This window comes from Rhinopithecus bieti, unplaced genomic scaffold, assembly GCF_001698545.2.
Source record: "Rhinopithecus bieti isolate Rb0 unplaced genomic scaffold, ASM169854v2 scaffold_3062, whole genome shotgun sequence".
Lineage (NCBI taxonomy): Eukaryota > Metazoa > Chordata > Mammalia > Primates > Cercopithecidae > Rhinopithecus > Rhinopithecus bieti.
This window is the reverse complement of record NW_016804432.1, coordinates 4,552,824-4,571,426: the sequence shown is the minus strand read 5'-3', so window position 1 is coordinate 4,571,426 and position 18,603 is coordinate 4,552,824. Positions and strand designations below refer to the sequence as shown.

The 18,603-nt window shown below is 37.0% G+C and overlaps 1 protein-coding gene across 1 annotated transcript in view; it reads left to right on the top strand.

Moving 5' to 3' along the window:
- The window catches only part of MTX2 (metaxin 2), a 71,284-nt gene that overhangs the window by 39,002 nt on the left and 13,679 nt on the right, over positions 1 to 18,603 (top strand). Inside the window, exons 4-5 of the mRNA XM_017868298.1 lie at positions 14,382 to 14,454; positions 17,852 to 17,928. Of these exons, the coding sequence (XP_017723787.1) occupies positions 14,382 to 14,454; positions 17,852 to 17,928 (150 nt within the window). The remainder of the gene's footprint in view (positions 1 to 14,381; positions 14,455 to 17,851; positions 17,929 to 18,603) is intronic.

Below are 18,603 nucleotides of genomic sequence, written 5' to 3'. Positions count from 1 at the left end.
CCTTGCATCCCAGGGATGAAGTCGACTTGATTATGGTGGATAAGGTTTTGATGTGCTGCTACTGGATTCGGTTTGCCAGTATTTTATTGAGGATTTTTCGCATTGATGTTCGTCAGGAATATTGGTCTAAAATTCTCTATTTTTGTTGTGTCTCTGCCAGGCTTTGGTATCAGGATGATGTTGGCCTCATAAAATCAGTTAGGGAGGATTCCCTGTTTGGAGTAGTTTCAGAAGCAATGGTACCAGCTCCTCTTCGTAGCTCTGGTAGAGTTCGGCTGTGAATCTGTCTGGTCCTGGACTTTTTTTGGTTGGTAGGCTATTAATTATTGCCTCAATTTCAGAGCCTGTTGTTGGTCTATTCGGAGATTCAACTTCTTCCTGGTTTAGTGTTCGGAGATTCAACTTCTTCCTGGTTTAGTGTTGGAAGTGTGTATGTGTCCAGCAATTTATCCATTTCTTCTAGATTTTCTAGTTTATTTGCGTGGAGGTGTTTATAGTATTCTCTGATGGTAGTTTGTACTTCTTTGAGATGATTGGTGATATCCCCTTTATCATTTTTTTATTGCGTCCATTTGATTCTACTCTCTTTTCTTCTTTATTAGTTTTGCTAGTGGTCTATCAATTTTGTTGATCTTTTCACAAAACCAGTTCCTAGATTCATTGATGTTTTTAAGGGTTTTTTGTGTGTCTATCTCTTTCAGTTCTGCACTGATCTTAGTTATTTCTTGTCTTGTANTGTGGTGTTCTTTGTATTTCCTGAATTTGAATGTTGGCCTGCCTTGCTAGGTTGGGGAAGTTCTCCTGGATAATATCCTCAAGAGTGTTTTCCAGCTTGGTTCCATTCTCCCCATCACTTTCAGGTACACCAGTCAAACATAGATTTGGTTTTTTCATATAGACCCATATTTCTTGGAGGCTTTGGTCATTTCTTTTTACACTTTTTTCTCTAACCTTGTCTTCTCGCTTTATTTCATTAATTTAATCTTCAATCACTGATACCCTTTCTTCTCCATGATTGAATCGGCTGTTGAAGCTTGTGCATGCATCACAAAGTTCTCATGCCATGGTTTTCAGCTCCATCAGGTCATTTAAGGTCTTCTCTACACTGTTTATTCTAGTTAGCCATTTGTCTAACCTTTTTTCAAGGTTTTTAGCTTCCTTGAGATGGGTTCGAACATGCTCCTTTAACTCGGAGAAGTTTGTTATTACTGACTTTCTGAAGCCTACTTCTGTCAACTTGTGAAAGTCATTCTCTGTCCAGCTTTGTTCCGTTGCTGGCGAGGAGCTGCGATCCTTTGGGGGAGGAGAGGTGCTCTGATTTTTAGAATTTTCAGCTTTTCTGCTCTGGTTTCTCCCCATCTTTGTGGTTTTATCTACCTTTGGTCTTTGATGTTGGTGACCTATAGATGGGGTTTTGGCGTAGATAACCTTTTTGTTGATGTTGATGCTATTCCTTTCTGTTTGTTAGTTTTCCTTCTAACAGTCAGGTCCCTCAGCTGCAGATCTGTTGGAGTTTGCTAGAGGTCCACTCTAGACCCTGTTTGCTTGAGTATCACCAGAGGAGGCTGCAGAACGGCAAATATTACTGCCTGATCCTTCCTCGGGAATCTTCATCCCAGAGGGGCACCCATGTATATAAGGTGTCTTTCAGCCCCTACAGGGAGGTGTCTCTGAGTTAGGCTACATGGGGGTCAGGGACCCACTTGAGGAGGCAGTCTGTCCATTCTCAGAGCTCAGACACTGTGCTGGGAGAAGCACTGCTCTCTTCAGAGCTGTCAGACAGGGACGTTGAAGTCTGCAGAAGTTGTCTGCTGCCTTTTGTTCAGCTATGCCCTGCCCACAGAGGTGGAGTGTAGAGGCAGTAGGCCTGGTTGAGCTGTGGTGGGCTCTGCCAAGTTCAAGCTTCCAGGTGGCTTTGTTTACCTACTCAAGCCTCAGCAATGGTGGACGCCCCTCCCCCAGCCAGGGGGCTGTCTCACACAGATTGATCTCAGACTGCTGCACTAGCAGTGAGCAACGTTCTGTGGGTGTGGGAGCTGCCGAGCCAGGCCTGGGAGAGAATCACCTTGTCTGCTGGTTGCTAAGACCTTGGGAAGAGCACAGTATTTGGGCAGGAGTGTCCTGTTTTTCCAGGTAGTCTGTCACGACTTCCCTTGGCTAGGAAAGGGAAATCCCCTGACCCCTTGCGCTTCCTGGGTGAGGTGACGCCCCACCCTGCTTCTGCTTGCCCTCCATGAGCTGCACCCATTGTCCAACCAGTCCCAGTGAGATGAACCAGGTACCTCAGTTGGAAATGGAGAAATCAGCCATCTTCTGCGTTGATCATGCTGGGAGCTGCAGACTGGAGCTGTTTCTGTTTGGCCATCTTGTGGTTGTGGGCCAGATCATTACTGTTTTTAAGTTGAATTCCTGTAACTGTTTTCTAAAGCAGTATCAACTTACTGATATTTGTAACTTGATTTTTTAAAATATCTCTGAACTTAACGAGTTACATATAACTTTTTAAAACAGTGAATTCTGAACCCATAAAATTACAAAATGCTAATTTTTGCTATAGTTTACTAGCTTTCTGTGAACTTAGGTATGTTTGCGTTTATTTTAGGAATATCTATGACTTGTTCATTAAGCAAGTGTTTTTTTTTTTTTTTTTTTTTTTGAGATGGAGTCTCGCTCTGCCGCCCAGGCTGGAGTGCAGTGGCCGGATCTCAGCTCACTGCAAGCTCCGCCTCCCGGGTTTACGCCATTCTCCTGCCTCAGCCTCCCGAGTAGCTGGGACTACAGGCGCCCGCCACCTCGCCCGGCTAGTTTTTTTGTATTTTTTAGTAGAGACGGGGTTTCACCGTGTTAGCCAGGATGGTCTTGATCTCCTGACCTCATGATCCGCCCGTCTCGGCCTCCCAAAGTGCTGGGATTACAGGCTTGAGCCACCTCGCCCGGCCAAGCAAATGTTTATTGAGACTTTATTGTATGCCGAGGACTAAAGTAGTAAACAAGATAGGCATTGTCTATGTATATTAATGAACCATATATACTTGCGGGATGGAGTCCTTCTGTCACTTCATTTATCAGTTTTATCAGTGTGTATGACTCTAAAAATTATTCATAAACATTTATGTCAATATTAAGATATCTCATTTTTGCTTTGTTAGAAAAGATTATATTATATAATTATATATATTGAAAACATAAAGCATATGTTCAATATTCTTTTGAAAAGTTCTATTGGGCCAGGCGTGGTGACTCATGCCTGTAATCCCAGCACTTTGGGAGGCTGAGGCGGGTGGATCACCTAAGGTCAGGAGTTTGAGACCAGCATGTCCAACCTGGTGAAACCCCATCTCTACTAAATACAAAAAATTAGCCGGGGGGTGGCGGGGGAATGCCCATAATCCCAGCTACTTGTGAGGCTGAGGTGAGAGAATCGCTTGAATCTGTGAGGCGGAGGTTTCAGTGAGCTGAGATCGCACCATTGCACTCCAGCCTGGGCGACAGTAGTGAAACGCCATCTCAAAAAAAAAAAAAGAAAGAAAGAAAAGTACTTTTGGTTATTTTCCTTTATTCTTTTAACACCTTTCTGGAAATTTTATCTCAGTACACACTCTTGGTATTTTGATTTTATAGAAGTACATGCAATTAAATTATAGTATGTAATTATTTTAATTTTTCTCATAAGGAGACATTAAAAGGTAATAAAATAAATGAAGCCAGCTTTCTTTTGAAGTCACCGAGGTTGTGGTCTTCCTTCCTTTGCAGATGAACAAATGAGTATTTATTATTATGATTGCTGTTACTACTATTAATAATAATACCTTATATTTTTTGAATTACTCTGTGTCAGATAGTGTATATAGTTTTTTACATGTAGAACTTCAGTTAATCTGCCTGATTGTCTAATTTAGAAATGAGAAAACTTCTGAGGTAAAGGTACTTTCTCAAGCTAACATTTCCCAGGATTCTACCCAGAGAGCTCTCTCTGATATTCTGCTCATTAACTTCTTATTGTTCTAGACTGATTCTTTTTTTTTTTTTTTTTTAAAGGAGATAGGGTCTCACTCTGTTACCCAGACTGGAGTGCAGTGGTGCAGTCTTGGCTCACTGCAACCTCCATCTCCCAGGCTCAAGTGATTCTCTCGCCTCAGCCTCCCAAGTAGCTGAGATTACAGGTGTGCACCACCACCACCCAGCTAATTTTTGTATTTTTAGTAGAGATGGGGTTTCACCATTTTGGCCAGCTGGTCTTGAACTCCTGACTTCAAATAATCCACCTGCCTTGACTTCCCAAGGTGCTGGGATTATAGTCGTGAGCCACTGTGCCTGGCCTTATTGTTCTATACTGATTCTTAAGACTGATGCAGAGGATTTCCTTCTTTTAAATGTATGTTCACTCTAGTCTTTTTTTCATTTAGATAACTTGCTTTTAAAATCTGCACTCTGTTACGATCCATTAGATTCTGCTAGGGTACTTAATCAGTAAAATGTGTTGGTAGTTGCCCAGTCATGAGTGGTAGGGTTTATGACTCAGCAACAGAAAGTAAGAATAAAGGATGGTAAGGACAGAAATCTCAGTGAGGCAGCATCATTCCTGTGCACAATAGCCACCAAGGCTTACTGTTTCCATTCAACCACGTTGAACCCTTTTTACCATTTTCTGAACTGTGTATTGCCTTTTTTTTTTATTTTAATGCAGTTAAAACAAAGGATATTTGATATTTTAAAAAGTGTTGTAGAGTCTGTTCCCTTACTCCTGTCAGAAACCATCATATTTAGGGCTGGGTGTGGTGGTGGCTCACGCCTCTAATCCCAGCACTTTGGAATGCCAAGACGGGCAGATCGCTTGAGGCCAAGAGTTCACCACCAGCCTGGCCAACATGACAAAACCCCATCTCTACTAAAAATACAAAAAATTAGCTGGGTGTAGTGGTACATGCCTGTAGTCCTACCTACTTGGGAGGCTGAGGCATGAGAATTGCTTGAGCCTGGGAGGCAGAGGTTATGGTGAGCTGAGATTGCACTGCTGCATTCCAGCCTGGGTGACAGAGCGAGACTCTGTCTCAAAAAAAAAAAAAACAAACAAAAACGAACAACAAAAAAACAAACCAATTTATTTACCTTTTTTCTGAAAAGAATTGGGTTACTTGGCCGGCGCGGTGGCCTCACAGCCTGTAATCCCAGCACTTTGGGAGGATCCGAGTGCGGCGCTCCCGAGGGTCAGGCGAGATCGACACCAATCCTGGCTAACATGGTGAAACCCCGTCTCTACTAAAAAATACAAAAAAATAGCCGGAGCGAGGTGCGGGGCCTGTAGTCCCCAGCTACTCGGGAGGCTGAGGCGGGAGAATGGCCGTAAACCCGGGAGGCGGAGCTTGCAGTGAGCCGAGATCCGGCCACCGCACTCCAGCCTGGGCGACAGAGCGAGACTCCGTCTCAAAAAAAACAAAGAATTGGGTTACTTTTTGGCTTTACATTTAGTTTCACTGATTTCCTGCAGCATTTCTTTCTGGGATATTATTAGTATATTTGGGATTGAAGACTTGAAATTAGATATGTATAATATTTAAGATGTTTTGTTGATTTGCACATTAATGTTATTCTGTTTACCTGATTTTATTAATTATAAGACCTCCATGCTTACTTTTGACATCCTGAAGATTGGGCCATAGTTACTGAGATTTTAAACGATTCAAGCGAACAGTGGTTCCTTCATGTGTAACTTCTCAGTAAATTTTCAGAAGATCATACTGCTCTTATGGAACAACTTCTTAGCTTCTTAAAGCTTCTCATTTAACCAAGACGTTAAATTGACTTTTCAGTTTTTAAACTTGGTAGGCTATAGATGCAGGAAGCAGAAAAGACCAAAGATGAAGACGATCCTTGATTATATTTTTATTCTGCCTGACATCTGTAGTTCTTCTCATTTCTTAACACCTTGATAAGTATCATACCTGCAGGAAGTGCTAACAGATAGTATTATGTACATTTGTAGGCACTTTTGTCAGTTGTGTGCACAAAAGAGGTTGGGTGGCCTTGAGGATTGGGCTTCTCAAATTTTTAATAGAACCTGCTTATCCGGTTTTCAAAGCACATGGCTGTACTCTTAGCAATTCTAGGCCTTTGAAAGAAGAGTAGAGTTGTCTGCTATTCGTTTCTCGTCAGAAGTCTATCCAAAAAGTGATAATTAGAGACGACAATCTAAAGACTTGTAGGTCCCCTTCCTTCCACCAAAACCTGCTCACCTCACAGTTTTTCCTAGCTTGGTAAATACCAGTTCCATCTTTCTAGTTGTTTATGCCAGAAACTTTTAGTCATTTTTGGAGTTCTTTTCCTATATCCACATCAAGTTATCAGCAAAACTTCTTGATCCTCCCTTAAAAATATAGCTAGAATGTGACGTATCACTTTCATTACTCCCACCCTGGTCCAGGCCACCATCATATCTTGCATGGATCATTACAAAAGCTTCCTAATTCGTTCTCCTGCTTCAGTGGTTCTACTCTCAACAGTCTAATTTCTCTATAGTTGTGTCCTTTGAAGTGTTCAGTTAGATTACGGCAATCCCCAGCTCAACACCTTCTAATGATTTCTTGTCTCACTCAGTAGAAGCCAAAGACCTCACAATTACCTATAACGTCCTACATGATATTTTTGGTTGCCTCTCTGATCCGATCTCTTAGTACTCACTTCCTTACTCCCACATAGTCATACTGGTCTTGTTAACTGTTGCTGAAACATAGATGAAGCACAAGCCTGCTTCAGGCCTTTAAACTTGGACTGTTCTCCCCTTAGATATCTGCATGGCTTGCTCCCTAACTTTCTTAGGTTTATGGTCAAATGTTACCTTATTAGCCCTTATCTGACTACGCTATATTTAATAGCCATACCTTTACACTGCTTTGTATTTCTAAGTAGCAGGAATTACCATGCATATTTTCTGGTTTATTTGCTTGTTATCTGTCTCCATTGTGATGTAAACTCCATAAAGACTGAGACTTTATGTTGCCTGCTTGTCCCAGTAGCTAGGGCAGTCCTTGATACATAGTGGATGCTCAGTATATATGTATTGAATTTATTTTTGTAGGTACTCAAAGTTATGTCTTTTGGCAAGTTACCTCACCAGGAAGTTTCATAGTGGACCAGATAGCCTTTGTAGGCCTTTTTGAACTATGTTTTAATGTTTTGCTCTAGGTGGTTAAAAGAAACAGCCTCATGAAAAGCAATTTTGCATTTGGCGTTATGTCATCTTATGCAATTCAGTAGCCCTTATTAGAGAGTCCAGAGGAGAAATGTCTTTTGGAATTTAGTGTAAGAAATCCAGTTGAGGAACAACCTTACTCTTTAGTTTTTGGGGTTTTATTTGTTTATTTGTTTGTTTGTTTGTTTGATTTTTGTTTTGACAAGGTCTTATGCCCATCACCCAGGCTAGAGTGCAGTGGTGTGATCATGGCTTACTACAGCCTCAACCTCCTGGGCTTAGGTGATTCTCCCACCTCAGCCTCCCACGTAGCTGGGAATACAGGCAAACACCGTCATGCTTGTCCATTTTTTTGTGTTTTTAGTTGAGATGGGATTTTGCCATGTTGCCCAGGCTGGTCTTGATTGAACTCCTGGGCTCAAGTGATCAGCCTGCTTCAGCCTCCCAAAGTGCTGGGATTACTGGTGTGAGCCACCTTGCCTAGCCAACCTTATTCTTTTTTGAAGGCTATAAATATTCCGTTGATGGATGCATTACAATTTGTTTTAACCAGTCTTTTATTGATAGGTATCAAGCTGTTGTTATTATTTTGCTGTTATAAATAGAGCTTAAGTGTGAATATCCTTACACATATCTTGTATAATTTTGTACATATATGTTCATATTATATACTTATAGCAATAGCATTTCTAGTTCAAGGATATGTACATATAGAATTTTGGTAGACCTTACCAAAGTGCCCTCAAAAGGTCACATTAATTGTATATTACAACCAGTGGTTGACTATGAATGGTGTTTTGGATTTTGACTAAGTGTCTTTTTTTAAAAAAAAAAACAACACTTTTATTTTCAGAAGTTTCTGTTGCTTTGTTTTAAAAAATTCACATGACTAAAACTAGACATTATTGTTTACATTTTCATATGTTCATTTATTTATTCATCTGGTAGTCATTATCTGCCTGTTATGTACCAGGCACATAACTTCTTTCCTTCCTTTTTTCCCTTTTCCTTTTTTCTCTCCCTCCCTCCCTCCCTCTACACCCTGATCTCTGTTCTTTTTTCTCATCTTAAGATAGTGATACTTGTACATACCTTATAGGGTAAAGTTCTTGTGGAAGTACTTGGCATATAGTAAGTGCTCAGTAAATATTCGCCATTATAATTTTTCTGTGAAGTTGTCTTGCTCTTTGCAGTTTTGTTTGCCAGTTCCTTTTTCTGTGGTTTGTTTTGGCTCTATATTTTGTTTGAGGCTTTCCTCAAGTATCTGTTGATCTCTGCTAACAATTTATAGTTAAGAGTAAGGCTAAAGAGATGAGGGACTTTTTGACATGTGGCTGTCACTGTAGGTTGATTACATATTGAGAGGTCATTTTTGTTACTCACTACTCCTAGCCAACCCCCCCCCCAATAAAACCATCAATATGTAGATTTCTTTTCTCTAGAGAGATATCCTGGAGTGATATCCTACGTTTGGGAGCTGAGAGGGAGAGGTATCCTGTGTGAATCTTGTTCAGTATGTATACTTACCTTTAACTTTGCCTCTTTCAGAGTGACACCTCACCCAGTGCCCTCTGCTGTTTGGCTCCCTCTAGTTCAGTTTCTCCAAAGAATAAATCTTTCTCTTCTGCTAGACTGGGGGAGGGCTAATTGTCTGATGCTTAGGTAGACTTTCATCCAATCCTTTATTTGCTGTCCTATATCTCACCTCTGCCTTCTGTGTTACTTGGTGCTTCCAATTTTGGAATCTTTCTAGTTTCTGTGATGCAAATGTATTGATTTTCTACTGTGCAAACTCTTAGGTTTCAGCTTCCTCTGCCCTGCTAAGTCTGCTTTCCATCTTAGAAAAATGGGTTGACGTCTTTGGTCTGCTTTTGTCTCCTCTGCTATTCTTTATGTTTTTCTGGGTGTACACCTTTTCTGTTTCTTCATTGTTATTTTAATAGAGTTTTTTTAAAGGTTGCAGAGATAAATGTGTAAGTTTAGTCCTTCATGTTTAACCAGTTATTGATGATCTGGTAATAGTTTTTTTTTCTTTCAATTTTTTTAAAGTAAAAAACCCTACCCCTGACACCCTACCCTTTCAAGTGAATTTTTAGATGTTATGAATTCAATTAATGTATTCGATATGTTGAAACTACATCAAGCTGATTAAATTTCAGGGTCTTAGAAATCAGGTACAGGCAATTATGTTCTGTGTGCATATACATATGTGTGCATTTAAGAAATTTCCTACCAGGTACTCACTATATATAAAATATGGGTGCAGTTTTAATGCATTCTTCAGTTCTTAGTTTTCACATATTAATACATTTGCCTCATCATTTTAACAATTTGAGTTGCTCAGCAAATGAGTAATCTTTATATTTTCTCAGAAATTGGAAATATGGTATTTAATGTGTCACCATCATCAAAAGTTGATTGTATCACTTGCAGGATTTTTGGACTCTGTGCTATCATGCAGGTTTTTAAAAATAATGTTTGGTATAATCACTTTCAGATGATGTTAGCTTCTCTTGCTAAGGTCTCCTTTATGTACTGATTACTGTTGTTATATATCCATGCTATCTGATAGACATCATCACATCACACTGTGATGATGGAAGTGTTCTGAATCTGGACTGTTCAATAAATACAGTAGCCACTAGCCATATGTGCCTGTTGAGCACTGGAAATGTGGCTAGTGTGACTAGGGAACTGAATTTAAAATTTTATTCAAACATTAATTAAGGAGCCACTTGTGACTAGTGGCTGCCATATTGGACAGCATAGTTATAAAACATTACTCTGATAGGATGTGCTAAGTGTTTTATTCAAATTATTTTATGCTGTTATTCATTTAAATTAGTTTGGAATAAAGTATTCAACCGAGGAATAAGAGTTAGCTGAGTTGTTTCAAGTTCATTATTCATTATTATAATTTGAAATACATTTTCTTTGACTTCCATAAGAATAAAATATGCAGATTGCTATTTCTGAATTGAAAAGAGGATATGTTTTAGGTGAGTGTGCCATGCCAGTTATTTGGAGTATTTTTGTGTGCTGATAAGATATTGAAAGTCAAAGTGGAAGGTGAAAGTGAGCCTCTCCAGTGTTTTCTTCCATCTTTCAAGAGAAAGGGGAAATACTGTTTGAACCAAACCTTGCTATTGTTTTAGAGTTTTTATATTATTGAAAATAGTCATGGTAATGTTTTGGTTTTGCTTTTTTTTTTTTTTTTTTTGCATGATCATAGCTCACCTTGAATTATTGAGCTCAAGCTATCCTCCTACCATAGCTTCCACAAGTAGCTGGGACTGTAGGTGCCTGCCACCACAGTGCTGCTAATTTTTTTGTTTGTTTGTTTTGTTTTGAGACAGAGTCTTGCTCTGTCACCCAGGCTGGAGTGCAGTGGTATGACCTCAGGTCACTGCAACCTCTGTCTCCCGGGTTCAAGTGATTCTCCTGCCTCAACCTTCTGAGTAGCTGGGACTATAGGCATGCACGCCCGGCTAATTTTTGTATTGTTAGTAGAGTCAGAGTTGGCCATGTTGGCCAGGCTGGTCTCAAACTCCTGACCTCATGATCCTCTCGCCTCGGCCTCCTGGAATTATAGGCATGAGCCACTGCGCCCGGCCTGTGCTGCTAATTAAAAAAAATTTTTGTAGAGAGAAACTCTTGCTATGTTTCCCAGACTAGTCTTGAACTCTCGGCCTCAAGGAATCCTCCCTCCTTGGCCTCTGGAAGCTCTGGGACTGGCCCAGTTTTGCATTTTTAAAGTTTGGATGAAAATGCTTTGTGACATCAAACTTTCTTGTGAACTACAGATTAATTGGCTAACTAGAATTATGTTATCAGTTGAGGTCTGTAGTAAGTTGAGTGTCATTTAATTGGTAAAATTGTCAGTTAGTATTTATAAAAAAATAAAAAGCATGGGACTAAGAAGCATGGATTTTGGGAGTTGAAGGTTGCATTGAGCTGAGATTGTGCCACTACACTCCAGCCTGGGCGACAGAGTGAAATTCTGTCTCAAAAAAAAGAAGCATAGGTTTGATTGCAGAACATTACACTTCTGCTTCTATTTTAAGTGAAATACAATATTTTTGGAATATTAATTAGCATAGTTACCACTATGCATGTAGTTTAGCAAAATATACTATATTTACTATTTTATACAGTATTATTATTGTTAACAGTTGAATATTATTCAGGCCTTTGAGAAGATATATTAAACAGTTATTTCAAACTCTTTTTTTGTTCTACTGAAGGCCTCAATCCCTTCTTAGTTTCTCATTCTCAGCAAATGATTTCTCCTTCCATTTCATAAAATACGAGCACTCACATTCTTGTTCTTTCGTATCAACTTGCAGTCATCATCACTGATTCCCCACCACCTCTTGCATTACAGTGGAAAAAGTGTCCTGTTCTGAAAAAAACAGATCTCTCCAGCTAAGGTCCTATTTCCTCCTTTTTTACCTATTTTTTTTTTTTTTTTTTTTTTTTTGAGACAGGGTCTCATTGTATTGCACAGGCTGGAGTGCAGTGGTGTGATCATGGCTTACTGCAGCCTTGACCTCCCAGGTTCAAGCAGTCCTCCCACCTCAGCCTCTTGAGTAACTGAGACTAAAGGTGTGCACCACCATGCCCAGCCAGTTTTTTAAACTTTTTTGTAGGAATGGATTCTCCCTATGTTTTCTAAGGTGGTCTTGAACTCCTGGCCTCAAGTGATCCTTTTGCCTTGGCCTCCCCAAAAGTGCTGAGAGATTATAGGTGTGAGCCACTGCTCCTGGCCACATGGATCTTGTATATCAGTTATTTCACTTGTTTTATGTAATTTCAGCCTATCTCTGTTATTTTTTTCTCTTTGTGTTTTAATAAGCTCCACTTCTTCATATGTAATAGAAGGGAGGCAACCCTTCTCCTCCCTTTCTTCCTTTTTTTCTGATCCTGGCTTTTTGAAAGAACTGTTTATATTCATTTTCTCTAATTCTTTCCTTACAAGCCATGCTTTGACATGATTTTGATGCATGCTGAAGTTTGAGAATCACCACCCTATCCTATCTTTGTGGGTCAGTCAGGAAGCTCACTATTATTGCTATGAATTGGAATCACTGGTTATAGGTTTTAGAGGACTGTTAGTTTCCACTTAGACACAGAAGAATCAACTTCTGGTGGGGCAGGATGGTGTTTAAACTTAGAAATCATAACTGTAGGTGAATTAATTAAGATCAGGTTTGGCAGTGAGTGACAGAAACCCAATATAGTGGTAGCTTAAAAAGATAGTTCACTTCTCGTACAAACTTGGGTAATCCAGGTTAGGTGACTACGTGATTATCAGGAACCTAGGCCCCTTTACTCTCGTTGCTCTACCATTTCCAACACTCAACTGCTACTTCCTGGTTCTGTTTGGCTGCTATAGCTATAGCCATCCTTTTTACATTCTAGTCAACAGGGAGGAAAAAGAGGAGATATTTTCCCCTTTTAAAGAAACTTCCCAGCAGTTGTCCAGAACTTTTAGTCCAGTTGGCCATACCCAGTTATAAGGGAGCCCGGAAAATAAGTTTTTATTTTAGGCAGCCTTGTGTGCAGATGTAGTTTCTACCACTGTAGGGAAAGGGGAGAACATATGTAGCAAGAATAACAGCCTCTGCCATGATAAGCTCTTGGGAGCTTTGAATGGCTCAATCAGTAAACAATATTGCTTATTATAAGTAGTGCACTATGAAAGGTTAATTGTGGGAAAATGAGGGAGATTGGGGGGAGGAGAACAGAATTGCAAAAAAAACTTAGAAATCTCCCGCTTGGTTTTCTAAGAGATTCCATTTACTTGGGGAGATCAGACATGCATACATAAGTTACAGAGCAATGTAAGAATCAGAGGATGTAATTAGCGGGGGAATCAGACTCATGTGGGATTTATTTTTGGAGGCAGGCATCTCTAAAGGACTGGAGTTTTGAGAAAACAGAAGAGAATTGACATACTTTTGGGTAAATGGAGTTCTTTGTAGAAGATATTATCACTGTATTGTACCCTTAACACTTAACAAGAGTCTTAATACTTATTTCTGATCTAGAGCTGAGGAAGGAATTATAATAAACCTATGAGAAATCTCTGTGAGTAAAATGATAAATAATATCCTTGTTAATTTATTAATTTATCTTATTTTGACAGCTAGTTATAGTACTTTCAATTTCAAAATAGATAAAAGGTTTGTCTTCCAATCTGTATGTGGTAATTAGAACACATTGCAACTTATGAACTCCCAATTGAAGATAACTGAATGATTTATAGAAATGAACACAGTAAATTTTGTAAGTAGAGAAAAGAAGCCAAGGAGTCATAGAAGAGAGAACAAAGGGAGTGAACGTTGAGTATTGTAAAAACAGTGGGGCCTGGCAGAGTTTCACTGGTGCTTAAGAAAACATTTAAAAATGAATTAGTGTGATCTAGTAATAGAGTTTTTGCATTTTTACTTAAATATTATAATGTGTACATTTTTTTCTTGAAAAAATTTTTTTTAAGCACATTTTTCTTGATGGGTTAAAAATTCGTTCTAAAGCATGAGTTTTAAAATTGGTTGGTATAGCATTCCATAGTTTGGATTGTACTATAATTGATTTTACCCATACCCTTATTATTAGACATTTAAAATTGCTTATAACATTTTGTAACTATGAACAAAGATAAACAATTTAAGTCTTTAAAAAGTGAATTAGTGAGCACAGAAGCTACCTGTTGGAATACAGAGTATTGCTGGAGAGAACTTTGAGGTAGCAGAGATAGTATTTTGAGTTTTATTCTAAAATGAGTAAGATGATGATCCTATAGAAAATAGTGGAATGAAGCAATTAATAGCTTATAAAATTTGGACTTCAGTCATCTACTTAAGAAAATTAAAGCAATCTATAGTATTGCTGGTTTACATAAACTAATACAGTAACATAAATGTGGATAATTTACATTTTATTCCTTAGGTATGCATACATACTTTAAGTTTCATATATTTACTGATGTCTAAATCATACTGATTTTTAAATAGTGAAATGACATTTTTTTTTGTTTGGAAAACAAATCCTTCACTTTCAACTGGTTCATTGTTTTCTAATAGAGTTTTGTAGTATGAAACTATTCAGTTTAGAAAAGAAATGCGTAAAAATTTCTGTTCAATCATGCATATGCTTTTACTGGGCTTATTGTATGTATCTTGATTTACAGGCCTTTTTGCAAATGTGTAACTTGCCTATCAAAGTAGTTTGTAGGGCAAATGCAGAATATATGTCTCCGTCTGGTAAGTGTGTTTTTTTTCTTCTCTGTTAATATTATGGAGTGATAAAATTATAGTGATAGTCCAGTTTGTATCTACATGTTAAAATGTCTGATTTTTTTGTTTACCCTTTGAAGAATCTTTCCATGGTTTTAGAAAGTAACAATTGCAAATTTGACAATCTTGGGGTTGGCATATCTGTTCATTTCAGCTGTGATCAGAGATGGTTACTGACGTGTGGAAATGGTTTTAATAGTAAGGGAATTATTTTAAATAGTAAATGTTAAGGAAATACATGATCTCAGATTTCCCTAGTCTTAATGTACATAAGACTTTCCTGTTGAGAAAACAAATTTTAGTCATAATGAATCCATTTATTATTCAACACGTCTTTCTAAATTAGATTCTCCCATAATACAGGTGGAAGAAGAGAGATTGTAGACAAATTAATTTGTCATTAGATCTTGAAGTCATCACTGAATGTTTTTGGTTTCTAGTTATTTTTTTTAATGCTTAATTTTTAACACGGTTTTGAATACATTAGCCTTCCTATTTTAAAAATCGTATTATCTTTATGTCAGAGATTAGTACTTTTTAAATAATGATTCAAAGAATTTTTAATGTAAAAATGCTGGCTACAAGCTGAGTAAATAAATGTTATATATGAATTATCATGCGATGATTATTGCTTCATATGGTTTTGTTGAGCAATTAGTAAAATTACTCCTTTTTGAATAAATTATTAAGGATACTGATTCGGTATAAGCGGAACATTGCTTTTTTATGTGGGAAGACATTCTGTTTGGTTATGATAATTTATTGCAGTGACTTGTGCCTTGAATCTTTTTTTTTTCCACCTTAAGTTTTTAAGGGGTGGCAGAAATTGTTAAAAAGGTATGAATGAACTATCTATTAACTCATTCTTGTATCATATCTTTGAATTGATGTCCTTCTGTACATACTGAATATTCTTTTATATAAATACCTGGTTTTAGAGGTTTATGAATATGCTTTTAGAAAACATTTCCATAAAATAATTTCTAGGCTTGTAAATGTAAACATATTTTAGATTCTTGGAGGGCATTCATTGACTCATTTTGTGTTGGTTTTATACACAAATTTTAGGAACTACAGAATTCTGGTGAAATAAGTTATACTGTGTTCTGTGCATCGTTTTCCTCTATGTAGTCATACAAAAAGAATTTGTATATTTGTGTAAAAAGGTTAGTAATCTAATACTAAAGTTCAGATCTTTGGCAAGTGAGAAATCATATAGTTTATCCACCTGTTTCCTAAAATTACTATACTTACTGTCACTTAAGTAGATATCAATTTCCTTTTTATTAGACTGTGTGAAAGACAAACAGATAAATATTTTAGAGACATACAAAAATATACATTCTTTCATAGGAGTCGCCTATAGGTAGATGAAAATGGCACTTTCTACTAAGATGTTTAAATTTTATATCTCAGATTGGTATTCTCTTTCATTTAATGATTTGAGGTGATCAGGGAAATGTTTTTTATTGTATTTGCTTCTTTGATCTTGTGGCAGATTTTTAAAGCAGAGAGCATGGAATAGTCAGAAGACCAGTTGACTTAAACTCTTATTTCCTAAAGAGGTAGGAAATCTTCAACTAAACCTTCTGTGACTTTGTCACATATTAACTATTTCCTTGAGAAATGTCACTTCTCTGAGCCTCAGTGACTTAATCTGTAATACAAGGTAGTCGGATTAGATGACATCCAAGGTCCTATTTCTTGCATTCTTTGAATCTGCCAACTTGTTTGGCAACATATTCTTGCTTTCTTTAGAATAGAAATTTTAAAAGTGTTTATTCTGTCTAAAATGGGAAACAAAGCCCTTACTTTTCTTATATGACCTTTGATTGGTACCAGAAAATAACTGTCTTACTGTGTTTTTGCCTAATACCTGCAATAATAAGGATATAACATTGGCTCCATTTTCATTAAGCAGGCTAGTGACAGAAAACATTATTCAATTCTAATTTGTTGTCTTTGTTTTTATATATCTCTTTATATTTAGAGATATATAAGATGAATACTCAGTTGACTATCCACACTTCTTTTGCTTCAGAATTGACAATACTCAGTGTACTTTTAAGAAAATAAAATACAAACCCTGTTTTCCAAGAACCTGAAACTGATCATTAAAATGAGGAATATGCTTTGCTCTAAAATATTATACCCCAAATACTCTTTAGTCTAGGTACTAAATAGTTTTCATTCTCAGATCATTTGATCTCAAGGGACCTGTAATAATTCTGGTAGTATAGTAGTTAACAAAGATTTTATCCCAAGTTAAGAAAGCAATATGGCCTAATGCTTACCCAGATAATTTTTTTTTTTTTTTTTTTTTTTGCAAGATTTATAAAGCAGTAGAAGGAAGGAATGCAGAATTGGCAACATGGAAATACCTTCTCAATACATCTATTGAGTTGTGTTCCAAAAGGCCTGCCTTCTCTTTGTAATGCATGTTGTCCTATGGATGCAGTTGAAGCTTTTGTTAGGGCTGTGTACTTCATCCATTACCCCCAGGCTGACTGAGCCAGAGAGGAGTGCATCTATTGAAGAGGAACAGGAAGAAGCCTGCTGGTAGTGTGAACTCTGTTTGAACTAGGTCTGACAGCAGGTTTCATTCTTTAGCATTTGGATAGACCCTTCTTGCTATTGGGAGATTATTTTGTTCTCTCATCTCTAATAATTCCATCAAGTATTAGTATTTGTTAAAGTGAAATATTTCTTTTTTAATGTGATATTTGTCTATAGAAGCTAGTTTTTATAAACATACTATCATTTTTTCCCACATGTTGGGAACATTACTCTGTATTACAACTCACCAACTAGCATGCCTTCAAAGATTGTTATTTCTTTTAATTCTTGCTATTTTGAGTCAAAGAGATTACTGTACAATTACCTGCTTAAAATGTTGATCTCGGTATCAGAGACATAAAAGATGTAAAAAGATTTTTTAAATGTAGTTTACAATATAGATTGATTCACTGTACTCTCAAAAGAAAGCTTAGCTAAATTTCTTTGAAATATATCAGTGGTCATGTACCAGTGTCCTGGCTTGGTTCATGTAATTTGGATAATTAGTGTTTGCTGCTGTATGGTGGTATGTTCGTGTTGGCTCTGAAAAGAGAATGTTGTGTGATCTGTTACATCTAAGTGAGAACTATAGAAATGAATTTACCTGTTCTTTTTTTCTAAAGTTGGTTAGTAATCAGTTTAAAAACTTACAGAATTTAATATACACATCTGACAAAAATTTTCAGAAGTTACAGTTTTATGAAATCCCTATTTATAAATATCTGAGTTTTGTGTTAATTTTCTTTAATTATCACAAACTTTAACATACTGGAAGAATTTTTATAAATACTTTTTTTTCTCTCAACAGGTAAAGTACCTTTTATTCATGTGGGAAATCAAGTAGTATCAGAACTTGGTCCAATAGTCCAATTTGTTAAAGCCAAGGTAATAAAAATATATTAAATGTATTTGATCACAGTTACTAAGTCATTCATCATTTTTTAATGTGTCTTAACATTTACATTGATTTCAACCTAGTTTTATAAAATGCCAATGCAAACTACTGGAAAATATTTCTGAAGCGTAAGTTAGTATTTTTTCATGATATAATGGCAAAACAGGTAGCTTTATTTTTCTTTATTAATGTCAAATTTATTAAAGGTATGTAATTTTAGTATCTAGTCAAAAGAGATGGTTTGATCTTTACAAAATGGTAGATAATTTTCTAACTTATGCTTATGAGAACTGTGGTCAGAAATGAAAAACTATTAGGTTTTGAAGTATCTGGCTGACCTTTGAAAAGGGAGATACAGGAGATGTTCGAAGTTGAATGTATTTATCCATTTGAATGATGCTGCTTTTCATTTATTCGGTTTAGATTTTAATAGTTATTAAGGAACAACTCCCATTAGTGTTTCTGAAAAATCATTCCAGACTTTTCTTTTTGCATATATAGAAAAACCTGGATCATAGTAGTATATATTATTTTGCAACATACCTTTTAAAATCATAAATATGTTTGGAAATTCTTCCATATTAATAGCTGTAGATATATATCATCCTTTCACATTGGTGTATAGTATTCTACTGTATTGGATATATATATATATATATATATTT